Here is a 25,950-nt window from a genome sequence, read left to right as displayed (position 1 = left end):
TGCAGGCCAGAAGAGGGCACCAGACCCCATTACAGATGGTTGTGAGCCACCATGTGGTTGCTGGGAATTGAACTCAGGACCTCTGGAAGAGCAGGCAATGCTCTTAACCGCTGAGCCATCTCTCCAGCCCCTATTGATTAATATTTATGTTTGGTATTTTGCCTGCCTGCATGTATGTCTGTGTACCATGTGCATGTCTGGTGCCCACAGAGTAAGGAAGAGGCTCAGATCCTTTTGGAACTGTTATTACAGATGGCTGTGAATCACCATGTGGGTGTTCTTAATCAATCACCCCATTACTTTAATAGGAGTTATTTGTACATGTGTATGCATGTCTTCTTTAACCCATGAATTAAAAGAAAAAGCTGCTGCCATCATTTATCTCATATATTTACAGACTTTCAAGGGAAATAAAATATGTATGACACCTCAAGGAGCCTGATTCAACAACCATTCCCATAGTTCATTCTCTGCAACTTGTTAATTTATTGCTTACCCAGAAGCAGTCAGTAACAGATCTATTGTAATTTGGTAGGCGTGAATTTACTTCCAGTTTATATGAACAAATTAAGTCTATATAGACATTACAGGTGGTGCAAATATATCTCAGTTGATAAACCACTTGGTGTGTGAAAGGCTCTGGGTTTGAACCCCAGTACCTGCCCACCCCCACCACTGAGAACAAGACAGAAACATGAAATTTTTATATATTACTATTTAGGCTCAAATTGTACATTACTTTTTTTTTTATACATTACTTTTTACTTGTGATATCATACTCGACACAAAGTTGCTGGAGAATTAACTTAAAAACCAAAACCAAAAAACCACCACCAACCAAAAAAGACACCTCAATTTATTATGTGTGCACGCGCATGCTTACACATACCACTGTGCATGAGTAGAGCCAGAGGACGACTTGCAGTAGTTCTTTCCACCAATTGGGTCCTGGGGAGTGTGAACTCAGCCATCAGACTTGGCAGCAACTCTGAGCAACCTCACCAGCCCCCTAGATTAACTTTTTAAGTACTTAACGATACTATATAAATGTTAATGACAATGATTAATTTGCGTTATTTTACTTGTTTATGCACACACAGTTAAGAGCAAGTAATCTGTAAAGTAGTTTGTTTTTCATTAACTATTAATTACTTAGCACTTTTTAATTGCTTTCTTTTTTTATTTTTGTTTATTCAAGACAGGGTTTCTCTGTGTAATAGCTCTGGCTGTCCTGAAACTCGCTTCACAGGTTAAGGCTTGCCTTGAACTCAGAGATCCACCTGCCTCTGCCTTCCAAGTGCTGGGATTAAAGGCACGCACTGCCACCACCCAGCACTTCCTTTTTTAAAAAAAGATTTTATGTGTGTGAGTGTTTTGCTTGAATATTATCTGCACCACATGCATGTCTGTACTTGTGAGGTTAGAGAGGGTGTCGGATTCCCTGGAACTGGAGTTCTGGCTGGTTGTGAGCAGACAAAGGGTACTGGGACTCAAACTTTGGCCCTCTGCAAGAACGATACTCTTAACTACTAAGACATCTCAACAGCCCCTCCCTAAAAAACCACGTTGTTCTATACTGTGTTTGCATGTGTGTGATGTGAGTGCATATGGCATACACATACCACGACAAGAATGAGTCGGAAGAATGCTAGGAAATTGTCTCTTTTCTTTCCACAGCTTCTGGGAATCAGACTCCAGACATCAGGCTCGGGAGGCAAACATTTTACCCACTGAGCTATATGGATGGCTACTTAAAAAAGTCTTTTTTTAAGTATAAATAAGTGCCTATTAGCATATCAAGTTATTATTTAAAACTTTTACGTTTTGTTTGTTCCCTCCATAAAGCTTACTGGCCACTGTCATGCCCTACATCTCTGTCCCGCTCATACCAAAACAGAAGTGAGAAGAAATTCAATGCTAATTCTACTGGCTCCTAATATTTGGAAAGATTCCTTTTAATTCTGGAAACAATGCTAATAGGAAAGAAACCAAACCAAAGCAAAACACTAGGTGCCAATACTACGTTCAATATGCCTTAAATTCAACAGGACAACTCATTGTTTTTTTGTTTTCTATTGTTCTACTCTGGTCAAGTACAATTCTGTATTGGTAATGTAAAATCCAGGAAAATCTCAATCCCTAAATTTAAAATGTCTAATTAGATTGCAATGTTTTAGAAGACTGATTGCAAATGACTCAAGAAAACATTACTTAAACCTTGGTCATGCTTACTTTTTGAGACAAGACCTCATGCAGGCCAGGTTGGGCTGAAACTCTATAGGTAGCCAACCAACTACAACCCTGACCCGATGATCTTCCTGCCTCCCACTCCCTATGTGTTGGATTAGAGCATATTCAATTTCTGAAATCTCATCTTTAGAAAAAGTTTTGTTTTTAGAGGACCAAAAAGAGGATGCTCTATTACTTATACTTGTGCGCTTGTGCACAGAGGTCTGAGGACAAGTCTGTGGAGCAGTCCTCTCCTCCACTGTTCATGTTATGTGTTGTGTGGGTTCTGTTTCCAGGGTTGAAAGTACTTTTACCTTCTCTACTATCTTGCTGCCAAGACAAAGTATTTCCTACCATTATAAATATTTAGAAAACTGAAGATACAGTAATCACCCTTCTATCTATGGTCGTATTTCCCATATTTTGTACCTATCTGTTCAATTACAATTAGAAAATATTAAATGGGAAGTCACACAAATAAGCAATTCACACATCTTGAACTGTTTGCTGACTGGAATACCATGATTAAATCTAAAGCTGTATTTCTCAATCTGACCTGCTTTGTGAATTATCCCTTTTCCAATCCACTACCTGTTCATTATTTCCTAACTGAATCAGCTGTCATGATACAGCATGTGAGCGATGATGGCACTCAACTACAACACAGAGAACTTTAGTAAAAATGTCAAAGTTCTCGCGTTGAGGAATGATGAGCTGGGGAATGCTGCTTGGTGGTATAGCACACGGCACACGTTTAACACGCATAAGGTCTTGGGTTTATAGACAATACTCCCCTAGTGGCAGGGATGTGGACATGCTGAGGTTGTTGCTACTAAGACATATAATAGAGAATTTTTCATTAATCTACTATGTTTAATTATAAATATTTGCATAATTTATTTGCACTTTATCCCAGGAAAGAGTAGAAAAAAACATGACATATATACTGTCTGAGGTTTCAGGCATCCTAGGGGCTTCAGGGAATGTCCAGACATCTTTTCAATGGTACTGAGCAACTACTGTATTAATAATAAAACCAGACAAATTCAAGTAAGATACATTCTTATTATATCAAAAGCATGCATTCAACTAAGAGATTCATAAACTAAAAAGTAAATAAGTCAAACTTGCTATATATAAGCTTTTAATTTCCTTACTATTTATTTTTTTAATTTTAATTTTGTTTTAAAAATCACGTCAGTCAAGATAATCAGTGGGTTTTAAAAGGCACTTGCTGCCAAGGCTGATGATCTGACTCGATTCCTGGAACCCACACAGTCGGAGGAGAGAACTGAAGTATATATTGTGTCCTCTGACCACTATACACACACCCCATGATGTGTACACACACACTAAATAAAATGGAAAAAATATATTCTTTGCTTTGTCTTCTCAGCAGTCCAATTTTGGAAAAACTGGGCATATGCTGAATTTTTCCATTTAAAATAAATTAGTAAGATGGCATCCTGCCAAATTACAAGCACTGCAAAACCCCTAAAAGATGAAGAAGAAAACTACTTCATCAGTTTGCACAAATAAGAGAAAGGGGGAAAAAAAGTAGCCAATCTCTTCATTATGAAAGCCAAGTCAAAAATTAAAAGGCTGGCTGAGGTTTAAATTGAAGCACAGTTAGTCCTGCCAAAAACTTCTGATCTGAACAAAGGGTAAATTTAACATTTCCATGATACTTACAGCAAGCTGTTTGGGTAGGTTTTCTGCAATACGACTTAATAATGTCTTTGAAGGTTTTTCTGAGCACAGCAAAACAAGGTTGACATTTCTATCTCCTCGGAGGAGTAATCCTTTTGCCAGTACTCCCACTCGCAACACCCCTTTCAGAGCTCTGTATCAAAATTAACTTACATTAAAATATGATATTTCTCAACAAGAACTATAATTTCCTTCAAGTATAATATTAAACTAGATGACTTTTGCACTAGCAAAATTTTCTTCAAACATAGAGGAAAATATAAACTATTTTAAACTATATATCATTTAGATAAACAACACCCACTAAAAATAAAACATTAATAGATGGCTCAGTGATTAAGAGTGATCGTTCGTGAGGAACAGAGTGCAAATCCCAATACCCACATAGCAAGCTGTATTTGGCAGAACCTGATTCTTTAGCTCCATGGGGCTAGACACCTTCTTCTGGTTTCCAATGCACATATATGCATATACTCACACAGATACAAATAAAAACGTTTTTAAAAATCAAAAACTGTATCAAGGTCTAAGTTGGCAAAGAGACAACTAAAACAAATACTGTCTATCTTACAGAATCTTAAAAGAATAGCACAGGCTGATTTCAAACTTATAATCCTCTTGCTTCTACTTTCTGTGTTCTAGGTTTTAACTGCGGGCCCAAACCCATAGCCCCTGTGTTTTACTTTTCAAGTCAGAATTGTAAGAGAAACATTAATACAAAAAAATATTCCCAAATGGGAAAAAGAAAATTTAGAAAAATCACAAATATAAAAAGATGTTAAAGCTTTGCTAACTTAATGCTTTTGATCAATGTTTTTAAAAGGTACTAAAATATAGACAAAGTGGAGACAAGATGCAACACATAAATAAAAACAGAAAAGAGAAGCTTAATATAACTGAAAAGTTATAAGTGCTACTTTGAAACAGATTTACTATGTTTTGTAATAAACATTTAATAAATTTTAAAAATCAACAAAAAGCCTGGTGGTGGTAGAAATGTATGTTAAGCTTTGTAGCTAAAATACAAATATAGTTAATTATTGGTGGACTAACACCAGAAACTCAGTTTCCCTGTCTCCAATTTTTATGTATATACGTATGTAAATGTCTGCCATCAGTTCTGGAGCTGAAGTTACTACTGGTTGTGAGCTGCCCGATGTGAGTACCAGTAACAGAACACAGGTACTCTGAACTAGAGCAGCAAACATACTAAGCCATCTTGACAGCCCCTTAACAATCTTATTTATCTTTATAAATATAAATGCCCGTGAAAAGGAAAAAAGTAATTTGTAAACTCACCTGTCTTTACCTCCCTCTTTTTTATCATCTCCCTCTTTGTTCTTGTTCTTCTCGTGTTCAGACAAACTGTCTGACACAAGTTTTAAAGCACGTTCAGTGATAGAAACTATTTTCTGAACTGCTTGTAACTCTTCTTCAGTTGGATAAATGGTTGCATGCTTTGTCATTACATAACGATCATCAGATGAGTCAGGGCGACGTAAGGGCTACAGAGAGAAAAGGTTACTTTTCTGAATAAAAGAAATTCTAATTTTTCAATTCAGATATAGTTACTAAGCTTTACAATAAGAAAGTCAATTAAACAAAATTTCACTTAAAAATCTTCTTTCTTTCTCTTTTTTTTGTTAAAGATTTATTATGTATATAGTGTTCTGTCTACAAGCCAGAAGAGGACACCATATGTCATTACAGATGGTTGTGAGTCACCATGTGGTTGCTGAGATTTGTACTCAGGACCTCTGAAAGAGCAGCCAGGGTGCTAAAACTCTGAGCTATCTCTCCAGACCCTCTGTCCCAAACAAAACTGTTATATATAGATACAGATATGTGTGTATTATTTATTTGTATGTATGTATGCACGCATGCACACACACACACACACACACACCAAGGCTACAAAATTGCTTCTTAAATTTTGTAGTGTTATACTCAAACTTGAGAAATAGAATATGAAGTTCTCTACTACTGACCTAATCTCACTCCTTGTAAATGCTTTTCAGTGATCTGAAAATCACTTTGCTTTCGGTAATAGTAATAAGTTTGGTCAATAACAATAACAATAACAATAACAACAACAACAATGAATAATCTGTAATAGCAAATGAGTTACCTCTGACATTAGAATTTTTTTCCAATCTAAGGAAAAATAAAGGCAGGAAGTCTCTTACATACAAAATATTTAACAAAAATTTTAAGGATGGGTGGTGGTGGCATCTGCCTTTAACTCTAACATTTGGGCAGCAGAGACATGCTGATCTCTGTGAGTTTGAGACTAGCCTGATCTATAGAGTGAGTTCCAGGACAGTCTGTCTAGAACCTCACTGCTCCCAAAGGAGCTCTGCATCTAGAACTTAGAAAGTATTGAAAATAAAGAGTACACTGGTCTACAAGAGCTAGTTCCAGGACAGGCTCCAAAACCACAGAGAAACCCTGTCTCGAAAAACCAAAAAAAAAAAAAAAAAAAAAAAAGAGTACAAAGGAAACTTGACTAAGTTCTTATGCATAAAGACATTAGCATTAAGAATCTTTAAGAGAATGACTAGCTATAGTCAAGACAAAACTGATGACATTATTTCTCAAAATCAGCTCACAAAACATCTTCTAATATTGAAGGGGGATTCAATTCTCATACCCATGTAAGCAAAGCAGATACTTACTGCGGGACCCTGTGGCTGGGGAGGCATGCCTGGTCGGACTCCCAAAAGACCTAATGGGCCTGGAGGACCATGAGGATAGCCTCCATCAGGCATTCGGCGGCGATCATCCCAATGATGCTGCTCTTCCTCCATTCTTCTCCAGTACATGTCCTCTTCATAACGCCTGGTGCACAAATTATACATTAAGAACAAACAAAATCATCAGCTTAAGAACTTCCATCAATTAGCAACATAAAAACCTATTTTTAAAAAGTATTCAAGGCAGCAAGACTCAGGGAGTTCCATTCCTGGGACCGAAATGAGAGAACAGATGCCCTTTGACCTCTGCTCACAGAGTGGCACACATGCTTGTAATCATCCTGACATTGGCATATATAAGAGCACAAACACAAAATGATAAACAAACAAAACAATACTCAAAATAACTTAGTACTAACTATCCTTCCTCCCCTTTTCTCCAAGTTCTACTATATTTTTTAATTGAGAGGTAAATGGAGTGAAAGAGACAACAATAAGAATAAGACTTCATACCTCAAGAACAAAGGAGAACAGAAAACAGATACCTCAACTTACTCTAATCATTTAAGGTAATGATTAGTAAATCCAAATATCTATAAGCAAAGGAACCTACCTGATAATGAATTGTGTGTGTATGTACATGTGTGTGCATGTGCCATGGTGTCTATGTGCAGGCCAGGGGACAACCTCTTGTTTGTTTTCCAAGAGAGGGCTTCTCTGTAGCTTTGGAGCCTATCCTGAAACTAGCTCTTGTAGACCATGCTGGCCTCGAACTCACAGAGATCCGCCTGCCTCTGCCTCCCACGTGCTGGGATTAAAGGCGTGCGCCACTGCCTGGGCCAAAGGACAACCTTTAATATTGGGTTCCCTCCTTCCATCTTGTTTGAGACAAAGTCTACTTTTTTTTTTTTTTTCTTTTCCTGCAGAACATGCCAGACTAGCTTGCCCACAACTTCTGGGAATTCTCCAGGTATGTCTCCCATTACAGACATAGGATAGGATTACAGATATGAATCACGAGGTCCAGCTTTATATGGATTTTGGGGATTCAAACTCAAGCCCTCACCATTTGTACAATAACCACTTTATGCAAAGCTCCATCTTCTCACCTGAGTTTTTTTTAAACAGCAAAGTTCTTCATTCATGATAAAGCAGTACAAAATAAAGTATTTTTTAGCTATAAAAAAGGAACAATGGTAGCAACCCACACTTTCATCACTGGATAAATACATGGGTAGTACATGGCAGATTATAACAAGTAGAAGACAAATCCTTGGCTAGAGATAGCTGTGGTTCCTAGTAGTAAGTCTTGCCAAAAGAAATACAGGTTATATTGGCAATGTCCCTAGAATAACTGTGAAATCTTGTAAATCTGTCAATTCAGCAGAAATTACATTTACCCAAGAAAACACTTAAGTGTGCTCACTTCAGCAGCACATCTACTAAAACTGGGACAATACAGAGAAGATAACATGGCACCTGGACAAGGATGACACGCAAATTCACAAAACATTCCCTATTAAAAACAAAAAAAACACTTAATGAATTCAAAGGATGGTTATTTGGTATACAGCCTATTCACTGGTTAACATTTTCAGAATCTATTTCTGTTTTGTCTTGGTCTAGGCTAGTATAATAAATTTGTGTAAAGCAATAAGAAAAGTGTGTGCATACTGATTGCAATTATAAAAACTACCAATATTTCCAGGTAGTGTGTTTTAAAGTCACCTAAGGACTGGGTAGAATACTTTTCTGTTACTTAAGACTTGAGAAAAAAAGAACAAGAAATAAATAAACAAAAAAAACAGCTTAAAAGTTCAAGAAAATCATGTTTAGTCCAATGGTGTGTTTGTTACTGCTAAAAATTGTTTACATAATATAAGGGCAGGAATTTTAATTATTGTTTATCAACTCAGGCTCAGTATATGAACATTTTTCCAAACACTGAGTAGGTACTTAAGATAATCATATTTGATATATGAGACTTAACTATATAATCTAGTCATAGAAAGAATTCCCAACACTTAACGACATAAATTTAAAGGAAATTATTTTTACCATATATATAAATTAATGTATTATCTATCACTGAAACCTAAAGGGAGCACATAATAAAGTGAGTAAGCAACTTTACAATAAAACATACAGGCTATGTAAACATATACATAATACAAAGATAATAAATCTTTAAGAAAAGTTTAGCTTGGGTGTGTACACCTGTAATATTGGTATTGGGAGGAGATCACTGGGATTTGCTGCCCAGCAAGTGTAGTTCGTGGTTCCATCAGAGTTTTGTCTTGAGGAAGTAAGTCAGGGAGTAAAAGGGCAGGGCACTTAATGTAGTACCCTGGCCTCTGCATGCATGTGCATCAACACACATACTGCACACACACATCTTCCTACAACACACCCATACCCAAACATCTTTGCTGACAAGCAAAACAAACAAAACAAAACAAAAAACAGACACAAAATATCACTGTATAAGCTAATTATCTAAAACTGATTTCCCTTATGAAATCTATAATTTATAAAGATGGAAAGGAGATTAGTGACTCCATGGTACTGAGATGGGACAGTAAACATGGAAGACAAACTGGGAGTGATTGTTAATGGGGCTGTGAAATTTTTTTTTTAGGGGTAGTAAAATATCTCAAAACTGATAGTGATGATTGGTTTACAATTCTTTGTTACAACAAAATCTTACAATTAAATTATACAGTTTAAATATAAGTTTTTATTGGTTCTAAACAGAAGCAGCTATCAAAAAGTATCACATTTCTTCAGGAGCTACATTTTTTAAAAACTTTGTTTTAAATTATACATATTTGTGTGTGAAGAGAATGTGCACATGTTGAGTTCAGGATCCTCTAGAGCTAACATTAGAGACAGCTACCTCAAATGCTGGAAACTGAACTTAAATGTCATCTGTAAGAGGGGCATGTGTTCTTGACCCCTGAGCTACCTCTACAATCCTCAATTTATTCATATATTTAATATATATATAATACCATTTACCACTTTTCTCATGGATCCTTGACTGGGCTGTGGGGCAACACTATATAGGTACTACATTGTATGGTGGTCAGACTTTTAGGCCAGCTAGTACCTGACCACACAGGAGGTGGTCACCTAGCCTTTTAGACAAGATGTCGCCATCATAAACAAAAGATCAGGATATGCTAATATTATTTTGCTCCTTTCTTTGTAATTATGGAGATCACCTGGGAAGAGATATTAATCCAGGCTACATGACAGCAGCCATAGTTACAGACATGACTTTAGGCCTGATCACCTAGGAAACAGAATGCTAATAAATTTCCCCCTCAGTTTATGTTTTTGTATAGAAGCTGTTTGGAGAATAAACATGGGGGAATTTTCAGGATGTGAACTCCGGATTTCATGAGGGATTCCCTGAGAATCTCCCTCCTGATAAAGCCATGTGAATTGTGTCTTTATTCTCATGCCTCCCCTCTGGCCCAAGAAAATAATTTATGGTCTGGACTGGCACTGGACCCCGACCCTGGGCTTGAACTTTGGTCTTGAAATCACATGCCTTTGCTGGGATTGAAAATGTGAGCCACCGGGGCTGGAGAGATGGCTCAGCGGTTAAGAGCATTGCCTGCTCTTCCAAAGGTCCTGAGTTCAATTCCCAGCAACCACATGATGGCTCACAACCATCTGTAATAAGGTCTGGTGCCCTCTTCTGGCCTGCAGGCATACACACAGATATATTGTATATATATGTATATATTGTATACATAATAAATAAATTAATTAAAAAAAAAAAGAAAATATGAACCACCACAAAACCCTTCATACCAAGGTAACTAAGTATAGTATACTAAGCATTCTAATGTTTATCTTTTTTGATTTGGATCTTAGTGAACACTGAAAGTACATCAAATAAATCTGAATATGGAAATTATACAGAATAGGGCTTTTTTTTTTGTCCTTAAGGCAGAAGAACCACTAAATGCCATAAAATTAAAAGTTAAAAACAACCTCATTTCCATCCTCCAGCGTTCCTCCTCTTCTCGTCTCCGCCAATATTCCTCCTTCTGCATTTGCTTTCTCATTTTCTCTTCTTGAATCTTTCTTGCTCGAATACTGGGCTTCACTTCTACTTGCAAATCCGGATTTACTTTTTTCTGTTAATTCCAAGAAAACATTTTTAAAAAGGAGCGGACCCCTTCAACAAACTAAATTCACTAAATGCAATTTATTTTCGTATTTATTGTCTGTGTGCACATATGCATCCATACAATGCATGTGTAGAGATCAGAGGATACTGTATGAGTTACCTCCTCCTACCATGTTGATTCCAGGAATCAAATTCAGGTTATACAGGTACCAAGTGCCTTACCTCCTTAAAACCATTTTAAACTACACAATTTCACAGTCTTTCATCAGAGGTTTATTTATAAATTTCATGTAGCAAAAGTGTATATTGGTTTCTTGTTTTCATTTGTGAGAAAGGGTTGCCTTCAAACTAAAAATTTGTAATGGTACTGTCCTTGAACTGCTGAACTCTTTCATCTGCCTCTATCCAAGTGAAATGTTGAGAGTACAGCCATGTGCTACTACACCCAGTTTATCTAGTGCTGGGGATCCAACTCAGGACTATGTCAACTTAACACTCTATCAACTGAGCTATTCCCAGTCCTCGGTGCCAGAATATTGTTACAATTTCCTACTGAAGTGTACAATTAGGTTGAATCAGAAAAATCTTTTCACCCCAAACCAATGCTCTATAAAAATCCCTCTGCTGGCATGTTCATTTATTACTTAATTTGGTTGAAGCCAAACATGAGTGAACATGGCCTGGGTACATGGATTCAAGTTACAATGAATGGCATATTCCCATCCCAGTTTTAAAAGAAAAACCACATACCTATTCTACCAATCCAGGCTTTTTTTTTATAGTAACTTTTAACATGTTACTATGTGAAGGTAGGTTATGATGAATTTCTAGTATAAAATAAATGAAGAGATTTTCCAGTACTATCTACAAATTAATTTTACCAACATAAAGAAGGTAGGTGAAGTTATACTCTGTAGACTCAATGTGAAACTATTATTATACAACTTCTTGACCCAAGCAATATTTTAATTTTGCTGGATTCTTCTTTAGCTAGTTACTACAAATATAAAGAACAGGGCTACTATTATTACTTAAGTATAACTAATAAAATAAATACCTGATTCTTTCAAATTGAATGTATCATTAGGATACGCTAGTTTCAGAATGGAAGGTCTAGTGTTTTACAAAAGGACAAGGGCTGGAGAGACAACTGGCTCAGAGGCTAAGAGCACTGGCTGCTCTTCCAGAAGATCTTGGTTTGCCTCCAAGCACAAAATATTCCCATCTATAACTCCAATTCCAGGAGAACGAATGCCTTTTCTTCTGACCTCTCTGGGCCAACAGTCAAACACGACTCAACGACATACATGCAAGCAAAATACCCATGTGCAATAAAAATACATGTTAACAAAAATCTTGAAAGGACAACACAACAGCTCAGTAATATTTCCTTACTTTATACTGAAGTCGATGTCTCCGCCCTTTTAAGTGCATCTCTTTAGCATTGGGGTCATTAAAGCTGCATTCACATAACTTACAATGGAAGCGAATGACTTTTCCCTCATCGTTTCGTACCTTGGTGTGAAAAAATAGAATCTCTGATCATGTTGGGAGCAAGCAGAATTTGAAGTGGGGTAAAAAAAAAACGAAAACATTTATAATTTTTCATTTCTGTATTTTCAATTTATTTATATTGTTTTTCATTCTCAAGAAGCTAAGAATGGCCTTAAACTGTTGATCCTCCTGCTTTCCCAATACTGGTATGCACCAACATGCTGATCTAATGTTGAAATTTATTTTTAATCCCAACCTCCATCCCCCATCACTACTGTAGCCTTAGTTAAACTGGAATTCTTCTATATGGACTAACCTGACCTTGACCTCATAGAGATCCACCAGTCTCTGCCTCCCCTCACAGGCACATGTAGGCAATGTGCCAGTTTTCACATTACTGAAGATAATGACCATTCACTTCCTCCCATCAATCAGTCAGCAAATGCCAACAAATCTACAAGGAGTGGCATGGCTCTGTGAGGTCCTGCACCATCCATGACTGAATGTTTAAAGCCTCCGTATTAAGGTGATCCTGTATGGGTCAACCATGCTTCCCAAATTTAGCCAGATGTCTTAAATTTACCAGTTACTGACTACCTGCTTCTTGGAAATGAGGATGATTAAAAAACAAACAAACACCAATTTTGCTATACAAACTTCTCAAAGCTCAAAACTTTGATGATACATACAAAAGTCAAGATGCATTTTTTCTTTTTTTTGGTTTTTTCGAGACAGGGTTTCTCTGTGGCTTTGGAGCCTGTCCTGGAACTAGCTCTTGTAGACCAGGCTGGTCTCGAACTCACAGAGATCCGCCTGCCTCTGCCTCCCGAGTGCTGGGATTAAAGGCGTGCGCCACCATCGCCCGGCCAAGATGCATTTTTTTTTAACTGCACAGTGAGAAAAACAGACTGAGATGATACTATTAAGTAAAAATTGTGCTAATAAGGCTGGATTTGAATTAAACTGTCTAAAGATTAGATTTAATTAACCTAAAACATTAAAAATAAAAATGCCTGAGAACACATTTTAAAAGGTAATCAAATCTTACCTTTATAAGATATATAATTAGTCATTTATAATTACTTAAGTTAAATATCCTAGCTGTATACCTTATTAACAGTCAACATATTATGTATTATCTTTTGAAAGAGAAACAGAATAAGGATAAACAGTTACCCAAACATTACTCCATATCACTCACTCAATTTACCGAATTGTCACAACTTTATTGGGCAAACATCCTAATGTTATAAACATACACCAGAGCTTGGAAACTTAGCCACGCTTTCCAAAGGAGTGAAAGCAAACGGTACTGTTACACCACACAACTGCATGATCTCTGTTAACGGCAACTATTTGTTCAAGCCTCTGTGAGTTTCCTTTGTTCCTCTAATTACTGTACTCACCTTACCTGTAAAACAGGAAGTGTTCTAATGAGCGAGAAACCAAATGAATAATACCCATTAAATCAGCAACCTTAATTTTGTAAGTAACTGAAATCTAAACTACAACTGGCTTCAGCTTGATTTTACACATAAAGTGTGCTTATAACAGAGTGACACTTTTTTTCCTTTTGCCCAATTTCAGAGCAATGGTTTTCTCAAATCAATACCTCTTCTACATAATCATGTCCCACGGGTTGCACATCACTCTGCAAAGCAGCAAGGGATGCAGGTGTGACTGGTTCTGATACTGCATCTTGCTTTACTTCTGGAATCTGCACAGCAGAGGCAGCAGGAGTACTTTTAACACCTTCAGTTCCTTTTAAGTCTTCAGTTTTATTTCCCGTTGACTGCAACTTATTACCACCTAGAAAAGCAAAATATTACAGTAATTTTATTTTTGTATAAATGTGTAAACCTGTTAAGATGAAAATAAATTTATCTTTATTACTGCTGGCTGAACTTTATGCAGAATAGATAAGAATTTTTAAAAAACTATATATTATTTTTAAAAAAATCTCATTAATGAGCCACATTTTCAAAATTTTCCCTTCTCCATCTCACAACATACACCCGTATCACAAATCCTATCTTGGTTCTCCTAACATTTAGCATCCAAACTGAACAAAAGGAATCTGAAAACAAAGGTATTAAATATAATACATGCCTGTGTTGAGTTGCCTAAGCTGCGATTAGTAAGAAATAGTATTTACCTACTCCCCATAGCGGTTTTTCTTCCTATTTGCTCTTTTCTTTGCATATCTGAGAAGGGGTTTCTCAAGCTGTAGACAAGCCAGATCTGCGATCAACTATGTAGGCGAGGTTGGCCTCAACATTCTGGCAGTTCTCTCTACCTCCCAAGAGCTGGAATTTTAGGCATGCGTCACCAGTGGGTTTTATGTGGGGACAGGGATTGAACCCAGGGCTTTGTGCATGCTAGGTTCAGCCCATGTGGGCCATAACCATATGTGAAGATCAGAGGAAAAACCTAAAGGAGTCAATTTTCTCCTACCACATAGAAACCAGGGATTGAACTGGAGTCATCATCAGGTTTGACAAGTTCCTTGTACCCACCATGATCTTTCCCACCAAGATTTGCTTCTATTCTAAATTGTAAGTGTGAATAACCTCAAAAAGGAAAATTACAAATCACTGCTTTTATTTTAATCAATTAAACTTAACATTTTACTCAAGAGAAAAGCATACTGTCAATGATCTACTCTTAAAATGCCTTCAAATATATTTCAAGAACTAGCCACAGAAATAAGACAATTATACAAATATTGGAAACTGTCAAAGAACAACTTCAGTAAAATTTTATTAGAAAGTATAGAATAAGGTAACTGTGAGTAAGCTGTTCACAATTTAAAGGAAGAGATAATATCCTGTGCTAAGTAGGCATTAAGTATTGTAGGAATGAAGCAGAACAGTCACAAATCTTTAATTCTTCCAGTAAGAAATGACTTCCCCAAGGGTATACCATGTGAACTGGGCTTTGAGAGAAGATTAAAAAGAATAAAACAGCCAAGAAGACAGCAGAGAATTTTGTCTAACCAGGAAGCACAGCATGTATAAAAGTACAGAAACATGGACCTAAAGACTGCAGTAAACTGAAGAAAATAATTTAGTAATCAACTACTCCCCCAGGTAAAGGCAACATGAAGGTAAGAAGGTACAAGTTAATTATCAAAGCTTTTATGTGAGTCATAAATAGATGATATATAAAGGCCAATGAAGATTTTAAAAGAGATGACAAGAGTTTGATATGTGTTTTCAAAAAGTGAGTAACAAGAACACAGAGATTATGATGACGAGATTAGATAAAAGAAACTGAGCTCTAAAGAAGAAATTAAATGTCTAAAAAACAAGTCCTAACAATGAAAAGCCTTTCTACCATAGAAAAACTGCATAGATGATAGGGAAGTAACAGCAGGCAATTAGTAAGAAATATTAGTGAAGCTTTTCCTTTAAAAAAAAAAAGTAAGTCAATTTTATGACTATTTTTTAGTATTCTTGTGATGGGACACAATGGAAAGGGAATATCTATTGGACAACCAGCAAGCAACCAAAATGATTCTCAAACGCAGGTGGGATTTTAAATTTCCCAGATTTTAAAGTTGCACACACTAGAATGCATAAAATCATCTAGGAATATGCTTCATAGAGATGAGACACAGATCCATAATCTTAGGAATAATCTAATTTAACAAACATATAGATACAGAATAAAAAAAAAACGATGGGTGGACATACATGCTAGAAACTAAGATGCATCTTATGTTTTGCAGTATAGGAGTTGATTGTGTCAAGTCTAAGTTAAGGTAGTCAATTCCAATTAAATTGAAAACTGACCACCGAATTTGGCAGGGGCTGTTTTTTCTTTTCTTTTCTTTAACTGTTTGTGAAACAGTGTTTCTCCTATTAAGTTGGCCTCTTAGAACCAAACAGGCTAGCAGCAAGTTCCTCAGCCTTCTGTGCCGCTTAAAGTAGTTAGGTACCAGGTGAGTCCTTCAATAGGTTTCAGAAAAGGATAGCAGACTGTGGATTTTTAGGAAGTACAGAAGCAGAGAGAATAGAGGCTGCTCAGTAGTACAGTGTTTGCCTGGCTCTGGGTTCAATACCCAGCAACGCAATGGAAAAGAAAAACCACTCTGACAAGAGTTAGAAGGGACACAAAGAATCAATCTTTAGTACTTGCCAACAAAGTTTATTTTGGGTGTAGATGTTTTCTTGGCAGCCATATTGGTAGATACCGCTGACACTTTAGTGTTGGATGTGCTATTAAGAGACGAGTTTCCTGGAGCTGAAAGACCTTTCACTGAAGAAGTTGCAATTGATGACGTATTCAGAGTACAATTGCTTGCGCCAATACTTGAAGGAGAGGCAGTTGGTTTTGAAGCAGATACAGCTGTTGAAGAAGTAGCTTGGCTAACAACATTTGGTTCCGTTGAAGGAATAGGTTTACCAAGTTTTGTGTGTAATTTAACCACCTACAAAACAAAAAGCACACCTGTCAGGAAACTCAAATGTGTTCATTTAAAAAAAAATTGTCTGAGTGAGACTATAATATAAAAATCAAAACTGCAATTTTCTTTCAATTATGGTTTTACAGACAAAACTCATTTTTTTTTTAAACAAAATCTCTGTGAAACAGATATGGGTCCATAGTTTACTGATGAAAGGATTTGTCTATAGGTAAATCAGTCTGTAGTTAAGCAAGACAAATGCTTTAGTCTCAAATCGTGAAGTGGTTTAATTCAATTTAAAGGTTTCTAGTGTTTCTTTTAAGCAATGACTGTTTGATGTTACCTTGATGAATATTAACATATAAACAAGGTTTATGATATACTCAAAGGTTTCAAAAATTGAAGTCATCTTTTTTCAAATCCCTGTTGAAAAAGTGAAATAAGCAGAGTAAGACATAAGGCTGTGTGTGTGAGTGGGAGGGGGACCAAAACACCTACTTTCTGATGCTTAGCACCACGAATGTGGGCAGCATATGCATCTGCTCCTGTACAAGACACATCACAGAGCTCGCAACGTAGCTGATTTTGTGTCCCGCGAGTTGAGTTGTTGCTGCTGCTGGTATTTTGAGAGGCTTTCAATGCGGCTTCTTTTTTTTTATGTTTCTGTCCTTCTAAGTGCTCTTTATAAGTCTGTTTTGAACAAAAAGTACAAATTTTCTTTCTATAACATTCTATTCAATTTTCAGATCTCTAACACTCATTTAAAAATGGGATTATAAACTGCCTTTAATCTTAGTACTCAGGAGGCAGAACAGAACTGAATTGAGTTTGAGGCCAGCCTGGTCTACATGGTAAGTTCCAGGCCAGCACGGTTACATGGTGAGACCCTGTCTCAAAAAAAACCCCCCAAAGCCAAAAACAAACAAAAAACCAACCAAACAAAAAACCAAACAGACAGATCCCCAAAGCAACAACAAAAAGAGACTGTAGTAAATGTGTGGTGGTGCAGACCTGTAATCTAAGTACTAAGCAGGTGGAAGAAGAGGATCATTGAGTTCAAGGCTGTCCTGAGCTATATAACAATACACTGTCTCCCAAGGGGGGGGGTGATAAGAATTGCTATTTTAAAAGCACTTAAGAATGTAAGAGATTCTGTACATATGATCTGTGGTTCTCTGTAGTTTAATAAAAATACTTTGCTATTTGGGTACCAAAGACTGAATTCAGGGACTGAAGTAAGCCAGACATGCATTCTACTACTGAACTACATATCCAACCTCCTGAGAATAGGATACATACATGTTAGTGAGTACGTGTGCTCTCAGGGAGAACACAGGGCAAGCACAATCTAGGTTTCTGTTCTGCAAGAGGTGCTTACCATTGAGACCACCCACAGAGGGTCATGATCTGTCTATTTCTGCTTTCTGAACAATAGTATAAGCTCAGGCCACATCAGGCAATTGTTTTTTCTTTTACACATGACTTCTGGGGATCGAACTTATAGTGGCAGGCTTACAAAGCCAATACTTTGCTAACTGAACTATTTCCTTATTCCTTACCCAATAGGTTGAATTACAAAGCACTTTCATGTGCAGTTAAAATGTAAGATTAAACTGCTTGTAGTTTCAAGAACTTGTATCTTTTAATACTTATGTATAACATTGGGCAAAAAGAAAAAAAAAAGGATAGCAAACATTCCACAAAAGAACTAAAATGAGGGGAAACTGTACCTATGTTATTAGGAGGGAAAAGACCACTACTAAATAATAAAAATTGTTTATAAAAGGCATTATTTAAAAATTTAACTTTGAAACTCTGAATGCATTTTGACACCTAACCTTCATTAGAATCTATAGGTAAATATATTATATAAGAACATATACTATGAGTACATACATTTTAATACTCTAATTAGGGGTTAGCAATTCAGAAAACACAAAAAATTAAAAATATTCTGGAATTATATATTAAAAACATAACTAATCCAATAAAAAGTACATATAAGTCAAGCATAGTGGCTCAATTAGAAAGTACAAGCCAAGTATAGTGGCTCACACCTTTAATCCCAGCACTTGGGAGGCAGAGGAAGGTAGATCTCAGTGAGTCTCAGGACATTATGGTCTATACAATGAGTTCAGGGGGAGAGGGTGGTACATAGAGAGACCATGTCTTTCAAAAATAAAATAAAATTACCACCCCCAAACAAAGCATATACTGGTGGAATATAGTTAGAAAAAGAATATGAAGAGTCTAATTTGATCTATTCTCCCGCCCAAAATGCTTTCTATATATGCTAAGCTGCTGGTGTAAAATTTTTTTTGGTGGTGGTGCACGCCTTTAATCCCAGCACTCGGGAGGCAGAGGCAGGCGGATCTCTGTGAGTTCGAGACCAGCCTGGTCTACAGAGCTAGTTCCAGGACAGGCTCCAAAACCATAGAGAAACCCTGTCTCGAAAAACAAAAACAAAAAAACAAAAAAATCTAAAAATCATTTATGCCTGGTACCCTCAGAAGCAAGAACCCTCATATCCTCTGGAACTGTAATTATGGATGAGTAGTTATGTGAGCCAGAACACATGAGCTGGAAGCCCAGCCCAGGTCCTCCCCATGATCAAGTGCTCTTAACCATGGAGCCATTCCTCTAGCCAACACTTACATAAATTTTTATATAAAAATATTTGATTTTTAAGACAGACTTTGCAATGCAGGCCACACTGGCCTTGAATTTTTAATCTTCCTACTTCTGCTTTACAAGTTGTTGGGATTACAGGTGTGTACCCTATACTTGACAAAAAAATGGACTCTGTCATAGTCAAAACAAGTAAGGTTTAGGAAGGGATGACTCATTAGCAGACCATGCTGGAATTACAGATTTTAAGGTGTAGATGGCAGAAATAAAACAAAAACAAAAATAAAGGACTCACATTCCTCATAGGTTGATCTTATTTTTAAGTAAGTAGAGGGAGACACAGCCAAGGATGACAATGAACTTCCATTCTTTTGCATCTACCTCTCAGTACTGGGATTACAGGTGTGCAGCAACTACCATGTTTGGTCTATGCAGTTGTGGGGACTTGAGTCTATGGGTCTGTTCATAGGCCAGTATTTTACTAACTGAGATACATCCCCAGCACCATAGTTCAACTTCCTTATACCTTTCTAACTTCCAAGTTCCCAGTCCCCTCATGGACAAAGTTACAGATGTTACAATCTATAAAGCATGTACAAAACAATCTCATCAGGAATACAACCTTTAAACTTATAGGTTAATTTGAATAAAAACTTTTAGTTTTATATAAAAAGCAAAGGAGGCTTCCTAAAAAGGATGGTGTGAGGGGATTAGTTTTCTTCATTTTTCTTACATTTACAATCACTTTTACAGTTTTCTTGATTATCACACCTTTGTGTTACAATACTATTTCTAAAGAAATGTTTAGTGAAATACAGCCATCTCTCAGTGTTGTAGGAAACTGTTTACCAAATCCAAGCATGCTCAAGTTCTTTAAATAAAACAGCAAAGTTATTTGTACACAATCTATGTAGTTTACTATGTATACACATTAAGATCCCTAGATTATTTATAATACCTGTTGTAAATCCTGAGTAAAGGTTTATTGCATGATTTAGGAAATAATGAAAAGGAAAAATGCAGGCATTCTACACTGATGTAGTCTTCCACATGCATATTTTTGATCTATGGGTGAATTGTTGGATGTAGAATACACAGTTATGTGAATGCGCTTTGTAGGCACAGGAGTCAGAACATCAACCCTACTCAACTATGAAAAATAACCACTGAAACTCATGGTAAATACACAATATAAGTACCTGTGGTCCAGCACAGCTGATCTTACAAACATCACAATAGTGAATCTGGGGTGGTTTGGGAGGCTGTTTTGGTTTCAGTTGTTTATTTTGGAATGGTGTTTTTTTAGTAAAGGTGGTCCCTGTCCAGGCAGCTGTTGCTGCAGCAGCAGCAGCTGCTGCTGCTGCTTGCTTCTGTTGCTGTTGCTGCTGTTGGTAGTAGGAAGACGCAGCTGAATATACGGCTGCTTCATAACCTGAATAAGATGTACCTTACAAATAAAACGAAACAAAGATTATGTTATATGATTATAAAAGGACAAGTTAAATGTCAATTACAAGTTTAAATTCAATAAATGCTGACAAAAGGTAGACTTATACGTGCATATTTACAATATGTATATATCTTATCTCAGGAAATCTCCCCCAACATAAAACTTACCAGTCTTCTACACCATCACTAAAATATTTACTTGACACAGATGTTATGAAGGTGTAAGAAAAGTGTAATATTTAGTCCTTCACTTAAAAGATGCTTACTGTATACTCAACAGAAGGAATGTGTTTGACAAATATGTGTACAGAAACTACTGTCCCTCTGAACAGATTTTACAAAGCAATGGACTTGAAGAATCACAAGTAGGAAAAATTCAAAAGTACTTCATAAGTTAAGATTTAGCGACGGAGAGATGGCTCAGCCCTTAAAGGTTAGGCTCACAACCAAAACTAAAGATTTGAAAAATTAAAAGAGAATAATAGGTAAAATGAAAAAGATAAATATCACCATGATTTTCAGTTCCAGTCATCAACTTATGGTTTATACAAATGGTAGAGCAAGAAACAAACAAGCTAGTTTGGGATGCAAGATAATAAAGCTTAGTAAAAGAACAAGTTACAAGACCTTGTAAGAACTAAGAACCAATAAGGTTCTTTCTTCCAAAACATTTATGAAAGCAGCAAGTTGTTTTCTGGTTTAATGTACACAGTAGGTCAATTTACACTGTTGGGAATCTATACTGAATAAACATTTTATGCTAATGATTGTCCCATAAACACTGATGTTCAGTGACGTTCTGGCTTTAAAATTTGTAAAGAGTTTGATGTTTTTTATCTTCTTGAACTCCGCTGCACTGCCTAGTCACCATACCCCAAGTCAGCTCCTTAAAAGAATGTAATAAATAGGTGGGCAAGAAGAGAAGGAAAACCAAGATGGCAGAACAGCACAAAACTGAAGAGAACTAGGACTGGAATTATTGCACGGCAGTAGACAGCACAAGGACATAGACTCAATCCTCAGTACAGAAAGAGAGAGGGTATGGGGAATGTTGAACTTTTTGTTCTTAAAAGCTAATCTAATGTAAGCAAATGACTTCTGACCTACTTACTGCAACACATCTACACACAGAAGAAAAGAGTTGGAAGATGAAGTCGAGATATATGAGTAACGAGAATCAGAAAAATCTCAAAATTGACAAAGCTAACAACAATAAAGAAGTTAAGTAACTTTTTGAGAAAGTATTTTTAAATTTTGTGATTATAAGATGCTTATAAAATTTCAAGATAGGAAAATGTGATAGAAGAAAACACCCAAAAGAGGAAAAACGTAGGTATACCAGTAATGACTATATGATAAAGAACTCTTGGTGTGACTGGTTTTAAGAAAGATTCTATACTTCAATGAACTTTATTAGGCATCCTATTAATATTAGCCTCTATTTAATAAACCAAAACAGAAATTCAAACTAAAATAAACAAAAAACCCCAAACTAACTTCAAATCAATATAATCAAAGAACACCAGCCAAAAGCTTTCAAATTTAGACAGAAGCATAAATTTTACACACACAAAAATAAAGAAAAACAAAAAACAAAAGAATCCCACAATAAGGCTAGCAAGATTGCTAATCGTGTCTGATAACCTGAGTTCAATTCCTGGAAGACAGGGAAGGAGAGAACCACTCCTAAATGCTTTCCTCTGACTTCCACATGTGGCAAACGTGTACCTGTGAATACCTATATGAAATCATGTGCACGCGCCAGTGCACAACCCCACACCCCTACACCCACCTCTCAAAACCAAAACCAAACCACACCACCACCACCAACCGCCCCCCCCAACAACCCATGCAACCTGTCTAAAATCAATACAGAGACCTGGCAATTATGGTGATATATGCATGGAGTCTCATCTACTTAAGAAGCTGAGGCAGGAATAACATTTGAGCCCTGGAACTCAGGACAATCTGACTATGCAATATGACTAGAAAAATTAGGGAGAAAATTTATATATATATAAAAACAAACTAAAACACAAAACCAGTAAAGCTACTTTTATTATTATTAATTAAAACCACAATTCTCATATAAAATTATGTTTTAAAATCAATATTGGAACAGAGGGCTTCACATCTGGTAGACTGATCTTTTATACGGAATCTACAAAATTGAAACTTAGTTGACCATATGTAATTTGGTGTGTATAAATGTGTATTTAAATTTGGGGGTCCACTATATGGAAGGCAGTGTGCCAGATACAGGGAAGTATTAGAAGACACACATGCATACATGCAATTAAAAATATTTATTTTTAAGTTTACAGCTTAGTGGCAAGCATCTTTACTCATTGAGCCATCTTGCTGGTCCATATATTTTATTGACTCACATCGCTACTGTGTAATATTCTAGTATACAAAATAGTGTATTTATGGATATAGTGTGGCATTTCAGGTACAGGAGGAATATGTTCTAATGCTTAATATAACATAGCAGGATGACTATGGTTATTTCAAGAGAGGCAGGTAATTTCAAGAGAGCTAGCAGAGATGTATCTGAATATCTGTACACAAAGGAATGGTGTTTGAGGTGTAGGTATGCATATTATCCTGATTAATCACTACACATTATACATGTGTTGAAATACCACACTGTGTATGTGTGCAAGTTATGTGCTTGTTAGCCCAAGTGCTGAGGAAACCAGAGGCATTGAATCTTTTGTAGCTGGGATCACAGGCTGTTGGTATCTACCGGACATGGGTGCTAGGAAATCCATTCATTGGGGTCCTCTGTAAGAGAGGTACATACTCTAAACTGAGCCATCTCTCTAGCCTTCAAGCTGACAACCTGAATTTGATGCCTGGGAACCACATGGCAGGAGAGAATCAACTCCCACAAGCTGTCCTTTTACATCCACACAGGTATACTGTGTGTTTGCCCCTCCTACTATATATAATAAAAAATATAAAACAGCAAAAAACATTAGAAGTGTTGTATACACATATTTCAAAATACACTATTATCCAAAGAATAAAATATAATGAAACAGCAAGTTTCTAAATGACAGTCACATTTATAAGAAACCTAAGGATCCTTACTGAAATGGCTGCTTGCTCAATCTAGGGGCAAGAAAATCCTAAGTGTTCAATGACTAATCTGGCAATGTCCAAAAGACTCAGGAATAAAAGGATCCCACTGCTCAAATTCATGAAAATAATGCCTCAAAGAGACATGAGAGTCAATGGATTACAAGATACTATATAATAAAAGGAATCTACAGTGCTGATGTGGAAGGGAATTCCTTAAGGATCAACATGTTAAAAACAAAAATTCCTACACCACCAAATAAATTTATTTACTTATACTTTCAAAACATGACAACCTGCAGTTGGTAGTTGGACAACAGGTCCGTGGATTACTTAATGAGAAAAAGAAAAGGTATTTTATTAATGGAGATACCTGACAGGCAATGAACCTAAGATGGAATCATGGATTGGAAATAAGCAGGAATTATTTATTCTATGTTCCTAAAGCAATTGAACAGAAAAAACATTCAAAAGTAGTTTTTCTTTTCTTAAAAAACTGGCTGAACCTAAATATGCATAAAAAGACAAAAAAAAATACTGCTACATCACGACAAGTGCACTCATTTTCCCCAAATAAATAAATGTTCAAAAAAGGAAAGAAAATAGAAATCAATACTTGATTTGATGGTGCATACCTATGATCTCAGCACTTAAATGGACAAGGCAGGAAGATCACAGTGAATACAAAGCCTGCCGAAGCTATATCCAAATTCTATGCTAGCATTAGGAACAGAGAGACCATGTCTTAAAACCAAATCACCCAGATTGTTGAACAACAATTCAAAATTAAAACTGTGTACATTAGGAGAAAATAAACATACATTATTTACCTGGAGAAGTATAATCACTAAGATCTTAGTTTGTCTGCCAATCTCAATCATTTAATTTTACATTTTATTATAAAAAAGTTGGGGAAAAAAAGACTCCACCAAAGTTAACCAGAAATTTATATTTGATAGTACCCGTGTTTGCTTTCCTTACTATTAAAATTGTGGTTCATTGGGTACACGTAAAAAAAAGCAGTTGATATAAGAAAGTTGTCATCAGCCAGGCCATGGTGGCACATGCCTTTAATCCCAGGCCTCAGGAGGCAGAGGCAGTAGCAACTCTGTGAGTTCAAGGCCAGCCTGATGTACAGAGTCAGTTCCAGGACAATCAGGGCCTGTCTTGAAAAACAACAACAAAGAAAGTTGTCAGTCACAACTGGGACTGGGAAGCTGTGGGGGGTCTACAGCCAAATCTAAATCACCTGAGTTTGGTTCCTGGGATTCACATGATGGAGAGAGCCAACTCCTACAAGTTGTCTTCCGATTTACACATACACTCTCTCTTAACACAAGTATTAATAAACTTTTAAAATAAGTTGTCATTAAAGTATATAAAGTATAGTCAAGTAACCTGAGAGGTTTTGACATTGTGGCTATGTAAAAAGAGTATCTTTATGCTTACAAAATATTTGGGGGGGGGGGGGGGGCTGGAGAGATGGTTCAGTGGTTAAGAGCACTGGGCTGCTCTTCCAGAGGTCCTGAGTTCAATTCCCAGCAACCACATGGTGGCTCACAGCCATCTGTAATGAGATCTGTCGCCCTCTTCTGGCGTGCAGGCATACATGGAGGCAGAATGTTGTATACATAATAAATCTTTAAAATAAAATATATATTTAAAAAATATATTTTCTGAAGAACTTAGGGCAAAGTACCAGATTGCATAATTACATATTACAGACCATACGCAAGAGAGAAACTATGACCAAAGATAATGTAGACATTTAAAATATGTTCAATAATATTCCATTGCAATAATCCTGACTTCAATTTTAACTATCAACCAACGAATGCAGAAAAGAAACTTAATCAGGAAGTCCTATGAGTAGAAATGATAGTATCTTGAAATTGAAAAGATTCATTCCCTAAATAGGGAAAATCCTGACTATGTCTTTACTCTTAACAAAAATGATTCTCTGCCCTAACTTCTTTTAATCAAGTCTCCATCATTCATCAATTTGGTGAGACTTCTCAGACATGACCCTTTCTTTCCTCATTCCAATCTGTTTCCACATGTTGCCAAGCAAAGACAGCAACCACATCAGTATACAAAGGCTTTGCGCGCGC

At 36.5% G+C, this 25,950-nt stretch overlaps 1 protein-coding gene and 1 non-coding gene across 4 annotated transcripts in view; one reads left to right on the top strand and one right to left on the bottom strand.

The window, feature by feature from the left end:
• Positions 1–25,950, bottom strand: part of Zfr (zinc finger RNA binding protein) — a 67,602-nt gene that overhangs the window by 17,638 nt on the left and 24,014 nt on the right. For 2 of the 3 annotated variants that reach the window (XM_005356639.3, XM_026783857.1), the window contains 9 exons: positions 20,506–20,753; positions 17,177–17,368; positions 16,411–16,702; positions 13,883–14,079; positions 12,172–12,291; positions 10,638–10,783; positions 6,615–6,777; positions 5,239–5,444; positions 3,922–4,072 (listed from right to left, as the gene is read on the bottom strand). In XM_005356639.3, the coding sequence (XP_005356696.1) occupies positions 3,922–4,072; positions 5,239–5,444; positions 6,615–6,777; positions 10,638–10,783; positions 12,172–12,291; positions 13,883–14,079; positions 16,411–16,702; positions 17,177–17,368; positions 20,506–20,753 (1,715 nt within the window). The remainder of the gene's footprint in view (positions 1–3,921; positions 4,073–5,238; positions 5,445–6,614; positions 6,778–10,637; positions 10,784–12,171; positions 12,292–13,882; positions 14,080–16,410; positions 16,703–17,176; positions 17,369–20,505; positions 20,754–25,950) is intronic. The other variant, XM_026783858.1, reaches the window with a different exon arrangement.
• LOC113457184 lies at positions 8,051–8,156 on the top strand. The gene has a single exon (XR_003377809.1). It is a non-coding gene; the product is annotated as a U6 spliceosomal RNA (small nuclear RNA).

This window comes from Microtus ochrogaster, chromosome 19 (genome assembly GCF_000317375.1).
Source record: "Microtus ochrogaster isolate Prairie Vole_2 chromosome 19, MicOch1.0, whole genome shotgun sequence".
Classification (NCBI taxonomy): Eukaryota; Metazoa; Chordata; class Mammalia; order Rodentia; family Cricetidae; genus Microtus; species Microtus ochrogaster.
The sequence above is the reverse complement of the archived record's forward strand: the minus strand, read 5'-3'. Positions and strand labels throughout refer to the sequence as shown.